Raw genomic sequence first — 12,783 nt, forward strand, 5'->3', positions numbered from 1 at the left:
AAAAGGCAAGTCCTGAAGGTGAGAAAGACCCAAGAAACAAACCAGAACTCCCCTATACACCCAGACCCATCACTTTACATCAAGCGACAGAATAAAAAATCTGTTTTTTGAACAACTGCCTCAACAGGAAAGGAGCAGAAGGAGAACAGGACCAAAAGCTAATGATATGCAAAAGGTGGGAGCAGAACTGCAGGGTAACAGTGTGACGGTTTAGCCAGGCTTCTGATGGAGAAAAGGGTGGACAGCTGTGACTCTAAGGGTTATTCTGTACATGTATTTCCCAGAGGAAGTGGTCTTAGGGAACAATGCATTCCTTCCATTACATGGAAGCAAGTCTGGGTCATCTACAGTCGGTCTAATAACAAATTTCTTGAGCAATCATAATGACCACAGAAGCAAGCAATTTCAGGTCATAATCAGCAAGGCAGACTCTTTCAGTCCTTTCCTTCACTACAGTAAAATGAGGATGCATGCATACCCCGAAGACTCACCTATCCTCGCCATGTGCTCTGCTTTCTTCACCTCTTGCTCTGCACGGGTCTTGAAACGGTTTGAAGTATACTTGTACATCCTGTGATGATCAAAACTTATTAATCAGCAAGCTCAGCAGTAAGGTCAAACCAAGGTTTCATCACTGTATGAGAGAATAAGGTGTCCACTTACTACTCTACTCTTCTCGATAGATTCAATATACAGAAAAGGAGGTATACATATCAGGAACTGGGCGTTTTTGGATGCAGTTATGCAAAAAATTTTAAGTCAAAGATGCTTTAATAGTAGCTACAACCACAATACCCTCTTCTGCTTTAACCAGCAGGGGCAAAATATATCCATATTCTTGGAGGAAATACCAAAGTTTACAGGAATAACTTCTTCAGAAGTAGAAAGGAGGAGTGAATACATATGGAAAGCTTCTCAAAAATCTCCCACTACTGATAAACAACCCTTCTTTTCTCCTGCAAACAGCTGTCCACAGGTGCAGTCTGACAGTGCCCACCTCCATGCAGGGCTAGCTGAAAGCCTCTAAGTAGCAGAGCAACTCTCTGAATGGAGCTTCAAGTTTCATTTGTAAGCTCTCACGACATTTCTGTATGCTACACATCTGACTCACAACTTTGTAAACTGTGCTTGAGCTGTAGTGGCTTGTTTCACCTTCCCTATATCATAATAAGCCAAATGCCGATCACAGCCTGATTGCTACAGAGCCTGTCACCTCTGTGCAGAGGCACATAATTGGGGAAGAGATGACAACACCAAGAAGGATGATCAGAGCCTGCAGGAACTCAAACTGCCTTAAGACACAAGGTTTTGGATGTATTGAGAGGAAAATCCCATCCCAAATAACTTTTTCATGAAAAAATAAGCCTCTTCAGCACTTACCAAAGCCAAAGCCACTAGAAATGCTGTTTTTACAGAGAGAGGCAGAAACACATAATGATGTAAGGCTTGATTGACCAACTCATTAACTAATGTAGGAGGAAACACGTTTATATCCCAGTGAGAGACAAGGTACCCTGAAATAACAGATAATCTATCAGGATCCATGAGAAATCACCCTGCACAGATGAAAAATTTCATTTAGGTATGTTTCTGTGGGTGAGCACACATGGATGTTGATACTGATGTCAGAAGCAATTTCACCAACAGAAATCCCTTTGTCTCAGATCCAGAAAATTCACACCACAAGCACAGTCCACTTAAATACAACTCTGTGTTTACTAAACTGATTTTCTGCTATTCAAAAGGATCTTTTCACTGGGGAAAAAGCAGGCAAGTGCTAACTCTTCCAGAAATCACCGAGTAACCACGTTACGAGATGCAGACTCAGTTTTTTGGTGGCGCCATCTCCTCAAATCTACTTAAGGGCAATTAAAGCTACCTGGGGCCAAGAGAAAGAACACATTCTGAAAACCAGACTGCTTTCAACACAGTGGCATAATTAAATTACCTCATCCACATCCCGCCTGACTTTACTGACAAAAAAAAACACCCCAAAAACAGCAGGATGAAGCTGAATTATCTTAACATGCCCAGCTTGTGAGGCAAGGCGGTACCTGAAGGGGACCTTATGGACAGCACTCCCTTTGCAACAGGGTGCAGTGCAAGCAATTGTAGGGTGTCCCAGACAGGCATCATGAGCCATCGCCATGCCTGCCCTCCTGTTTCTTTTCCAACACCAAAAGACTTCAGCCATAGCCAGGAAAACCTCTATTGAAGTGTCCTGGAACAGCCCCATCTAGCAAAGACATACAGAAACAGGTCAGACAGGCAAGAAGTCCACAGGACGGAATAGTAAAACACCCTCTCCCAGCTTTCAGATGTTCATTACAACTGCCATGGAGTGCCCTCATGAAAGGACACCCTTGCACGTGGCCTGGTTACTTCTGTCTGTATGGCCCACACTGCTAAGCAAGCTCAAAAAGTTACTGTGGAAAGGAACAGATGGAAGCAATCCTTCAGGAGACACAAACCATTCCCAGGGAGGCTGGTACCATGGTATCACACCTGCAAACACTGGCGAAGGATCTGCACAAACCCAGCCTGCCCCTGGAACGTCACAGGCTCTAGAAAGGCGTGGAGAAGCTTCTACCCACAGAAACACAGCTTCCAGAAAGGGCAGGTGACCAAAGGAAAATGAGTGCCCTACCCAGGAGACAAGCTGTTATTCCTGACAAACAGTAGAACAGCTGCAAAATCTCAGTTTTCAGTAGAGGCACTTCAATACCCTGAACTTCCATTCTTTGTTCTCTAACACCAATACATTAACCTGCAGACAAGCCACTGCACAAGCTTTTCCTTCAGAGAAGGTGGCAATCTGCCTTACAGCCCTACTGTAGGAGGGGAGCCACCACCTCCTGAAGGCAATACTCCTGAACAGATCTTGAAAGCAGACCAGAGGGCAGAGAGACAAGCCAATGGCTGCACCTACCAATGCCCAACATAAGGCATGAAAGCATCACTTCAAACAGAAAGACATCAGGCCCAAAGTTCACCAAGAAGTACGTAAAAAGACCACAATCAGGAGATATTTGTCAGCTCATCATCAGATAATTCCTTGCCCTTTGCATGCCAGGCTGGCTTATAACAGACTTTCTTAAAAAAACCAAACAATATGGATGCACAGAGGTGTCTCCATACTGACAGATGAATGGCATTCCCTTACAGTAGTTCACTGACCTTTACCAGGAGGATATGAATAAAATTAAAAACTGTTTATGTTCAGTTATCATGACACTTTCCCAAACACTAGCAAAGAGCCTTAAATACATACCACATGCAGCATACCATCCACTTGGGCTGTAAGAGAGGAGAACCTTCACTGCCTGCTACCCATTCCTTTCGTGGACCAGGAAAATTCAACAGTTACCTGGCCTAGGCTACTGAGGCTCTGCAAAAAACCAGCTGTGTTGAAGAGCTGAGCATTGCTGCTATATCAGTTCTCCTCTAAAGAAACACCTTAATGGTGGTACACTTCTCCCGTGCACCCCCATACAAACTGGAGTCCCTGGTCAAGTGCAGTGGAATAGTATTAACCTGCAGTGCCCTCAAAGCCCAGCAGCTACATGGGGATGTGTGAGCTCTGGCTCCAACTCTAAAGGGAAAATCCAGGGCATAAGCAATACTTTTCAGCAGGTTCAGGGAGAAGATTCTCAGCAGGTTCTGTAGCAGAAGAGTAAGTCCACTCTCAGAATGGACTGATTTACTGGTTTTCCCTTGGGAAGGAGCCACCCAGGGCAGGCTAAGCTCTGCTCAGGTGTCTGAAGGTAAAAGATCGAGTTTCCACAACCAGGGCACAGTGTAGGCACCTACCCCAAGGGCTATGCTGGCTCTTAGAACCCACAGTGAAGGCTTCAATGGCTCGTCCCAATGGCCACACAGCTTCTGGAGCCCAAATCTGGCATCAGGAGTCTGAGACCAGAAGGAAGCAGTCTGGACACTCTCCAGAAAGACCCAGTAAGGCTACAATGATTGCCTCAAGTCCAGGAAGGGCTACACTGTGCTCTACAGGAAGGCCTTGTTTGCACAGTCTTTACTACTCTGCTGCAGAAGTGAGGATTTTAAATGTAAATTGCTTTTACAGTGTTGGGGAATTTTTATTGGCCTACCACCATAAGCAGATCTACAAGGAGTCTGCAAACATGCAGCACAAGCAGATTTCTTAGATACTCCTGCACCAGCACTGATCCTGTGAGTGTCAGTATGGAGCACACCTTAGTCCAGTGCTGGGTTCATCCCCCAGCACCAGTACCAGCTCCATTTACCACAACTGTCCCCTGAGCATTGGCATGAGACAATATTGCAGCATTTCTCATCTCATCAGCCAGTGTAACCCTCCTTCTGTGGCTGGGCCTTCCTGCCCTCCAAGCCAGACCATTTATTGGTCATGAATTATCATTGCTGATCAGTTATAGTTCGAATTTCCCCTTCTACAGCTGCAGCTATTCCCTAAAACCAATGAAAAGCTGATACAGAATTGGTGATAGGGATCCAGAAGAGCTGCTGTCTAAATTGTCTGAAAACACAGCCTCTTTTCAACAGAAAACAGTCCTATAGTATAGAACAAAATTCTCATACCCCTCCCCAGGCATCAACTACTGACCACTTGGAATAGAAGATAATGAGGCAGATGAACACATGGGGTGACCTAGTCCATGTCGTATTATCATGACAATGCTAGCACTATCAGCAGTGTTGGCATTCTGCCTTTGAGTCTTGTAAGAAGATGGTTTCTGATGAGATAAAAACCTGTGCCCTCCTCCTCTGCTTTTTCTCCATAGTACTTCTGCTGGACTGTGGCATAAAAGGAAGCAGCACATGGCACTCACATGTAAGTAAAACCCAGTCAGAAATTCAGATTCTCTACCCAGCAAATCAGGATTTTCAGTGGCAAGTCAAGCGGTACCTCCTGACTGCCTTCTACAATGAAATGACTGGCTTGGTCAACAAGGGAAGAGCAATGGACGTAATCTCTCTTGACTTTAACCAAGTTTCTGACACCATTTCACACATTTTCATTTAATAAGCTGAAGAAGTATGAGCTTGACAGACAAACCATGCTGTAAGTTGAAAACTGGCCAGGCTCTTAGGGCAGCAATCAGTGGTGTGACATCAGATTGTGGTTAGTAAAAGAATCTGCTGGGTTGATAGCAGGCCCATACTATTGAAAGACTACTGCAATCTGAAATGCTATATTAAAACAATCCACAAATATTCTATAAAACTACTACTATTTTATTAAGACAAACCATGTTAAAGTATCTAGAATGCAGCCTGTGTGCTCCTAAAGACAGAAGAACACTATTGCCTCAAGCAGATTTAAATACATGTTTTTCTTTCCCCTCCCACCCTTACAACCTTTTCTAGTTCCTGCTAAACCAACTGGCAGCACACCTCAGCTCATTTCACATTTTTTGTTTAAGGGAATTTAAAAGGAAGATAGGGAAAGGTATTTCCAAATCTCTATTCCAACCCAGATCAGCTACACATAAAAGTTAATTTTCAAAGCAACTGTTTCAAAGTGCTCAGTCTAGTTTCTTTTCAGTAATAACTCTAACACCTACCATACTTATTTCCTTGTCCTACTTAAAAAAGTTACCCAACAGTTTTGTATGGTTATGGCATTTTGAACAACAGGTATCTTCATTGCTCTGTTTGCTCTGAAAGGGAGTAATATTGCACAAATTACTCATTCAATTTTCAAAGGCTTAGATTTTCTACTACCTACCTCTTTTTCCACAATGTCAATCCCACATCCCATTCTATTACGATCTGTTTCTGTCGCTTTAACATGGAATTATGCAGGATACACCTGGACAGCAAAATGCTAAACCTCTTCTGTAAGGAAAATCCAAAAGGTCCCACACATTTGTGGAATTTGGGTCCAACACTCACCTTGGTTTGTACAGGCAGCATGAAAGTCGTTTGGTTTGTACTTTGTGTCCATTTATGAAGATCCTCATCCTGGGATCAATATAAAGCACAGCAGCATAGGCACGGAATGAGCGGCGCTCAGGCTTTCTGCAAGAGAGGGATGCTTACAGAGACTGAGCAGTTTGTTTAGCATTTCCTGGTAGGACTACCAGCTCCCAGTCTGGCCCACATAGCCCAGAGATGACTCCACCAATTCACCCCCTGAGTAATCAGTGTCTCTTCAGTCAGTGCTCCTCTTGGAGTCTCTTTCAGTCTGTGTTCTGCTTCCTCTTTCCTTCACAGTTTTCCCCCCTTCATTACCCTCCAATTAAGAAGAGCCATTACATACTACTGTCACAGAGCCTCCTCCCCTATCCAAACCAAATGAAGAAATTTCTCCATGGACAAAGCTTCTAAGACTCTCATTTCCCAGTAAACTGCTACCTAGGAGCCAAGGGACCAACAGAAGCACCTCCCCACACTTCTCTGTACTACCCCTGATGTATTTTAAGCACCTACAGCAGGATTCACACCTCGTGCAACTGTTAATTTTACCATCTCCACTCACAGCCATCTACTTCAAAACACACCAAAGAGACAATCTTCTGCAAAAAACCTAGGTAAAAGGGAAGACCTTTCTATTTTAATTACCGTGCAGCTACACTGAGTGAGGCTTTTCTTTTAATTTTTTTCTACCAATGTCTTCTACAGACATTTTCTATTGAGCTGTACATTTTAAATACTGTTACAAAACACTGATGCACATATTACTGTAGCATGAGAAGGATGTTTTGTATACAGCTGAATAATAAAGGTCAAACCCATAAACTGGACCACTTAACACTGTGTGCCCCACTTGCTAGTGCGTTCTCTTGCCCTTCGGTTAGTCAGGACTAGGCTCTGACAGAAACTGCACTCATCACACACAGAAATGGTATCACAAGGTCAGGAGGAAGAAGCTCTTTCCAGTGATCAATGATAATCACGAGAGCTCACCAGCAGGCACCAAAGAAACTGAGAAGCCTGTAAAATCCATGGAGATCCCCAAGTAGTTTGCTGCGCCTGTGTTCTCCATAGCATCAAGCTAATACAACAGAAATAGCGAGGTTTACAGTGTTCGAAACTGTATTTCTAGAGGAAATTCAAGCGCTTCAGGGTAGAAGCATGTAATCTCATAAAAAAGGTGAAGCATGCTAGTTGTGCCCATGGAGTTCTGGGGTTTAATAAAGCATTTGGCTCAATTCTGCTCAGTTTTTCCTTTTCAGGCTACAAGAGAACAACTCAGCAAACACCCAACTCTCCCTGAACAGGACCCTCTGCTCCTCCAGCTGCCCTCTGAGTACATCCTTCCTCCTCTGCAGGGAAGAAGTCCAGGAGCTGAGGAGCTGTCCCTGCTCCCAGAAAGACATGGCGATACATCCCACCTGCACCCACCCATACCATTCACTCATGGAGGATGATCTGCACAGAACTTTGCATTTTGACAGCATTAATTTAATCACAAAGCTGAGTATCAGTTTGAGAACTGCACAGACTCATGGACGGCTGTCATTCCAACAGATACATCTTTGTTGAGCGGAGAAAATTAAACTTATAGCTTAGGGCTCCTTTGTTTTAAGGTCCTTAAAGAAGGGTGTTGAGTTTGCTGCTTTGACTAAGCTGAGACAAGCCAATGCAGGCATTCACATCAAACACTACCATAACCCACGCAGGCCATTTACATGCATGAATTCCAAACTGCTAAAGAACAAGCTAAAGATTTTCTGAATTCTCCAGTTTCCCATAGAAAGGGAAGCTTTTAAAAAGCACATGCACACAGTATATAGCCAAACCCTACACATAATTTAATCTGAGCCCAAGAGCCTGTAACACCTATCACACTTACGTTCCTTCTGGAGGTGTTTCTGCCATCTGAATGTCTCGGGGATCAGAAGTCACATCCAGCTCTGGCTCTCCATTATCCATTAGTTTGAGGTTAAAGATGATCACCAGGGTACCTGAGCAAGTAACAAGTTGATCAGGTGAATCCCAGCCAAACCCCAAACACCTTGGCTGTAACCAGCATCATCCATACGTACCTTTCTCACCACGTATCTTACTAAACTGCTCCATCACTTCCTGTTCTGATTTGAAAGGTGAATACTTATAAATTAGCTCCGTCTCAATAGCAAACTTCTCCATGTTGTCAGTCACAGACTCCCGGCTTCGTGCGTTCCAGGTTGGCAGGGGAACAATAACCTGCACATCACAACGTACCAAAAGCAACTCAGGCTCACCGACTCTAGTCAGCCCCTTCTGCACATCATAGAGAGACTTATCCCTTCCAACAGCCCCCTAAGTCACTGCAAGAGTCCTTTCTAGCTTTTCAGTGGTTTGCAATTCTGTCAAATGTTCAAGGAACCCTCTCTGCCAGCCTCCGCGCTGCCTTCCCACAACATCTAGTCTTACACTGCACCATTCCCAAATAACCTGTATGGTACTGCCTACTCACACACTCAATGTCATTTTTTCCCCCTCCTTTTGTAACAATTGTCATAACACTAAAAAAACACCCGGACATCGCTTCTTTAAAAATGTCAACCTCTGTGCTTAACTTCTCTCTTGAACTCAAATATCCGTCACTCATATTTATCCTGAACTCACTATTATTTTTATAGGATTCTAGCAAGGTTATTGGTGTTTTATGTCATATAGAACAAAACCAAAGAATTATAGACTGAAGCTGCCTATTAAGGACAGGGGCTCTTGTCCTCACTTTAAAATTGAGGTTAAGCCAAAATTTCTGTCTCCAGAGCCATTGTGGGAACTGTATCGCTGTTCCCAATTTGCTTCAACCATCAGCTGGCCACTAGCAAGCATTGCTCCCTCAGCAGCTTCTTTGTAGAGATCCCTCATTATCACAATGGAAAATGCTTTCTTAGATACTATCCCAGTGCAAATGCAAAACTTTTCACTACTGGCTTTGCCTGGAAAATGCTTGTACTCAAGCACAAAAATACTTCCATGTTAAGAGTCTGGATACAGAACAATGCCTGAATTATCTATTAAGATATAAAAATTTTCAATAGGTAGAACCACACTGATTATTTTATTTAAAAGAAAATAAGGATCCAAAAGAAGAGACATGCCTGGAGTTTATGACCTACGGGTAGCAACTTCAATCACACCTTTAATTCTTTACAGGAAATCAAATCAAAGCAATAAATTTAAATACATCTCAAATTCAAATTTTGTGGGAAAAGGAAACTGCAGGAAGTCTGGGCTTGTCCTGAACTCAGCATAAGCAACTTTAAGCGATTGTCACAAGCCCTTCAAACTTGTAGTTTAGAGAGACTTCTCAAGAGAATTAAAACCAAAAGGAAAAAATCTTTGATGACTTTGCAGAACCTACACAATTGTATCGCTGAGAGAAAACCATATACTGATGCAACCACAGTGGCAACTGGCACTGACATAGACTCTTCTCCTGTGAGAGCTGGGGAAGTTCAGTTGAGAGAGCATTCACCATTATTAATTCATTATGACAAAGTACATGCAAACCTCATCAATGCCTTCTTCCTCATGGAATGTCCGTGACAAGAGAAGGCAAGTCATGGTGTTGTTTTTCTTTGTGAACAGGATAAAATCCTTCCCAATCCGCATGGAACCCCTGGAAAGATTTCAGGCTGCATGTTACACCTGATGCACAACACTTTCTAGAAAGCAGACCACATTGCTGAGTTTTCTTGCCATTATGTTCAACTATAAGATGCCAAAACCAGGTAAGGCAGAAGAAGAGGGCTTAAACAGCAACCACCATTTCTAACTGAACATCACATTCCTTTCAAAAGGCATCTCACTCTGGACAATTTCATAACATTTCAAAACATTTAACACTAGTCACAATTAAAAGGTGCAGAAGTACAGTGCAGCGTTCCAGGCTCACACCATGTAGAAAGTTTAAAAATACCAACAAAGTTGGCTTTTTTCTAAATCTAAAATAAATTACTAAGGTGAGATGTGACAATAGCCTTCAAATATATGAGCAGGAATGTGAGTGAGAAAGCAAATGCACACTTAATTTTGCTGTACACAGAATGAATAGCAGCAGACAAGTTTCTGGGAGACAGACAATTCATTTTCCAATGTCTCACTTGAAAGATTCACTGACACTTCGGCTAGTGCAACTTAGCAGCTAGTTGTCATGAATAGGGACAGTCCCATCTTCCTCCCCACTCTTCTAACCCAACTCATCCAAAAAACCTTAACAGAGAAAAGTTAACATTGCATTAAAAGCAGGGTTAGCGTTCTGTCAGTTCAGTTTTCTTTAATTGGCTTAATTCAATACCAAAGCCCACCTTTTGCACGTTTAGGCTTTAGTCTGTATTTCTCAGCTGTCATACAGTATGCTTCTTGCTCAAGGTTAAGAAGGGCAGAGATCTGTCCTAGAAGTGCACAGGAAGGATCTGGGATCTGTTCTGCACTGAAGCTGGATCAATAGTATCTCAGGATCCCTCACATCCCCTTTTTTTCTTTCCCCTAGATAATAGAGGCGCACAGATTTCCGTGTAGGTTGCACATAAATAATCAAGCCACATGGAACAACGTAAAGGAGAACAGCCAGTCAGAGCAAGCCACAAAAGCCCTTTAACTTTCTCAAAGACATCAGTTCACCACAGCACACACCCTTCTCTTTCCTAGCAAATCCCCTTCAACCAGTAAGATCTCCTTCCGTCTCTGTTCCTCTGCCACTTAATCCCACTCCTTTCATTCCTTCCATCATTCCCTGTCTTCTCCATGCATTCGTTTGATTTAAGAGAAACAGAAAAGGTTTAAATCCATCTGACTTGCACCAGACAACCTTCCTACTGAGAGGCTGCAGCACTATTTTGCTCCAATTTTACCATCTGGCTGCCATAGCCATATTAAGGTTCTGTTTCCTGCTCTTTCATTTTTTTTCCCCAGCTCTTATCTGTATCCTCTGCATCATGCAAACACAATGGCAAAACACTGTAATCAGCTTTGGACAGACTTCTCAATCACTGAAGAACTACAGCAGATGTTCACAGAGTTCCTGGCTACCAAACCATGGTATCTTTATTTAGACTTCATCTGCTTCTTTTTTTTTCTGGAAAAAAAGATATATACCTCCCAGCAAAAAATACATTTACTATCTCAACCCTAACCTCCATAATCTAAGGAGGATGGCCTTGTTATACGTACGATTTCAAGCCATTCCCATACTGCCCAATTTGAGTTGACTCAGGTGATCGCTTGGCTGATTTACCGAATTGGATAACACTGGCAGCTTCATCTAGAAGGAGAGACAGGGAACAAAAAAAGTTTATTTTAATATACAGATGCACACACATATCTTTTCACTACTTATTCACCACTGTAATTAGCACAAATACTATAGCATGGAAGAGGCCAGAAGCCCAAGCCAAGGTCTCATCCTGAAGCTCCACCATACAGGCCTGTAAGATACACACTGTTCAATTGCATTTACATTATCAAAAGCTTTGTACAGATGCCATCATGCTGACAAAAAGAGTTTCAAGTTCCAGACTAGTCCAGTGCCCTGTACGAAGACATTTATAATAATAAAAAAAAAAATGTCCACAAGATGATCTGTTGTGTCCACTGCAATTATCAACGTGCTCATAAACCAAAACACACCCTGGGACACTGCAGGTCTGCTGCACTGCTGACACCACAGATTCAAAACTATTGGCACTAGAGCTTAAGTCAGTACTGCAAAAAAGGTCTTGAATTTGGGATAAACATTACTTTTTCTTCATGGCATTGAACCGAACGCTGTGATTAATGAATACACCAATAAGACAAAAGCTGATTTTTGCAGAAGATTGCTGGACTACTGACAGCAGGACAACTGTGGACAAAAAGGCAGTACTATCAAGTACCACAGCAATTAATGGCGTATTTTATTAGCAGAGGACAAAATTAGATGATGGCTCTACAGTTGAGACAGTCTGTCATTTTTAGTCCAAGCCTTTCTATTGTTCAAGGCATAAAGCCTTTTAATATCATCCGTAAGACAGAACAATTCCTCTCCCTTCCCCCAAGAGATAGCAATCATTTCACCATGGAGTTTGCTGGGAGAAATGAAATGCAATTCCAGACAAGGAACACAAAGTGCCTTAACAGGAAGGCTAACAACAATTACAGTCCTCAAATGCGTACACAAGCTGTGAGCACAGGACATCACTCACGCCACCAGCCAGCTATGCGGAGGCTGAGCCGGTAGAAAAGCTGGATTTAAGCATACAGGAGACTCACCCCGCTCCACTAGTGCGGAGTTTTTACAGTAAGACGTTCAGCACTAAACCACTGGTCTAACACAGAATCACTGAGGTGGGTGTCAGAATGCCCTTTTCCATTGAAATGACACTCAGATTTAAAGCCACAAATTACAAGGGTGAAAACACAGGAGAACAACTGTGCAAGCACCTCGCTGCCTCAATTCAGTATGTTCATAACAGAGGTCTATAACTATTTCAAACCTAACCTTTCACTGCATGACAGCACCTCTTCCTTTCCTTCAACCTACTATAGTGTTTTCTAGCTAAACAAAGTAAATGTTAGATTCCTTCATATTTGAGATCTGGGTAAGGATATTGATGATGATAACAGTATTATTACTACTACTGTGTCAGTTTTAAAGCCTGGTCAGAAAAGGGGTGGGGTTGAGAAGGTTAGTGGAACCCTTCTGCTATACAAAAAGTTGTATCAGCAACTGGTTTTAAGAAAACTTTGAGAAGCCTAAAAAGGGTAAATTGTCCGAAGCAATTCCTCTCTCAGAAATGGTGACCATATGGTTTATCACTCAATGTTAGATGTCCGAAAGCACCCTATAAAGATTCTTCTTTCTGG

The 12,783-nt window shown here is 42.7% G+C and overlaps 1 protein-coding gene across 5 annotated transcripts in view; it reads right to left on the bottom strand.

Annotated features, from left to right (window-relative positions):
* Positions 1–12,783, bottom strand: part of MORC2 (MORC family CW-type zinc finger 2) — a 49,152-nt gene that overhangs the window by 20,368 nt on the left and 16,001 nt on the right. For 4 of the 5 annotated variants that reach the window (XM_040612183.1, XM_040612173.1, XM_040612165.1 and 1 more), the window contains exons 5-10: positions 11,113–11,203; positions 9,451–9,559; positions 7,989–8,148; positions 7,796–7,907; positions 5,893–6,018; positions 492–571 (exon numbers count right to left, since the gene is read on the bottom strand). In XM_040612183.1, the coding sequence (XP_040468117.1) occupies positions 492–571; positions 5,893–6,018; positions 7,796–7,907; positions 7,989–8,148; positions 9,451–9,559; positions 11,113–11,203 (678 nt within the window). Of the gene's footprint in view, positions 1–491; positions 572–5,892; positions 6,019–7,795; positions 7,908–7,988; positions 8,149–9,450; positions 9,560–10,247; positions 11,068–11,112; positions 11,204–12,783 lie in introns of those variants that run through there. The other variant, XM_040612202.1, reaches the window with a different exon arrangement.

This window comes from Falco naumanni, chromosome 1 (assembly GCF_017639655.2).
Source record: "Falco naumanni isolate bFalNau1 chromosome 1, bFalNau1.pat, whole genome shotgun sequence".
Taxonomy (NCBI): Eukaryota; Metazoa; Chordata; class Aves; order Falconiformes; family Falconidae; genus Falco; species Falco naumanni.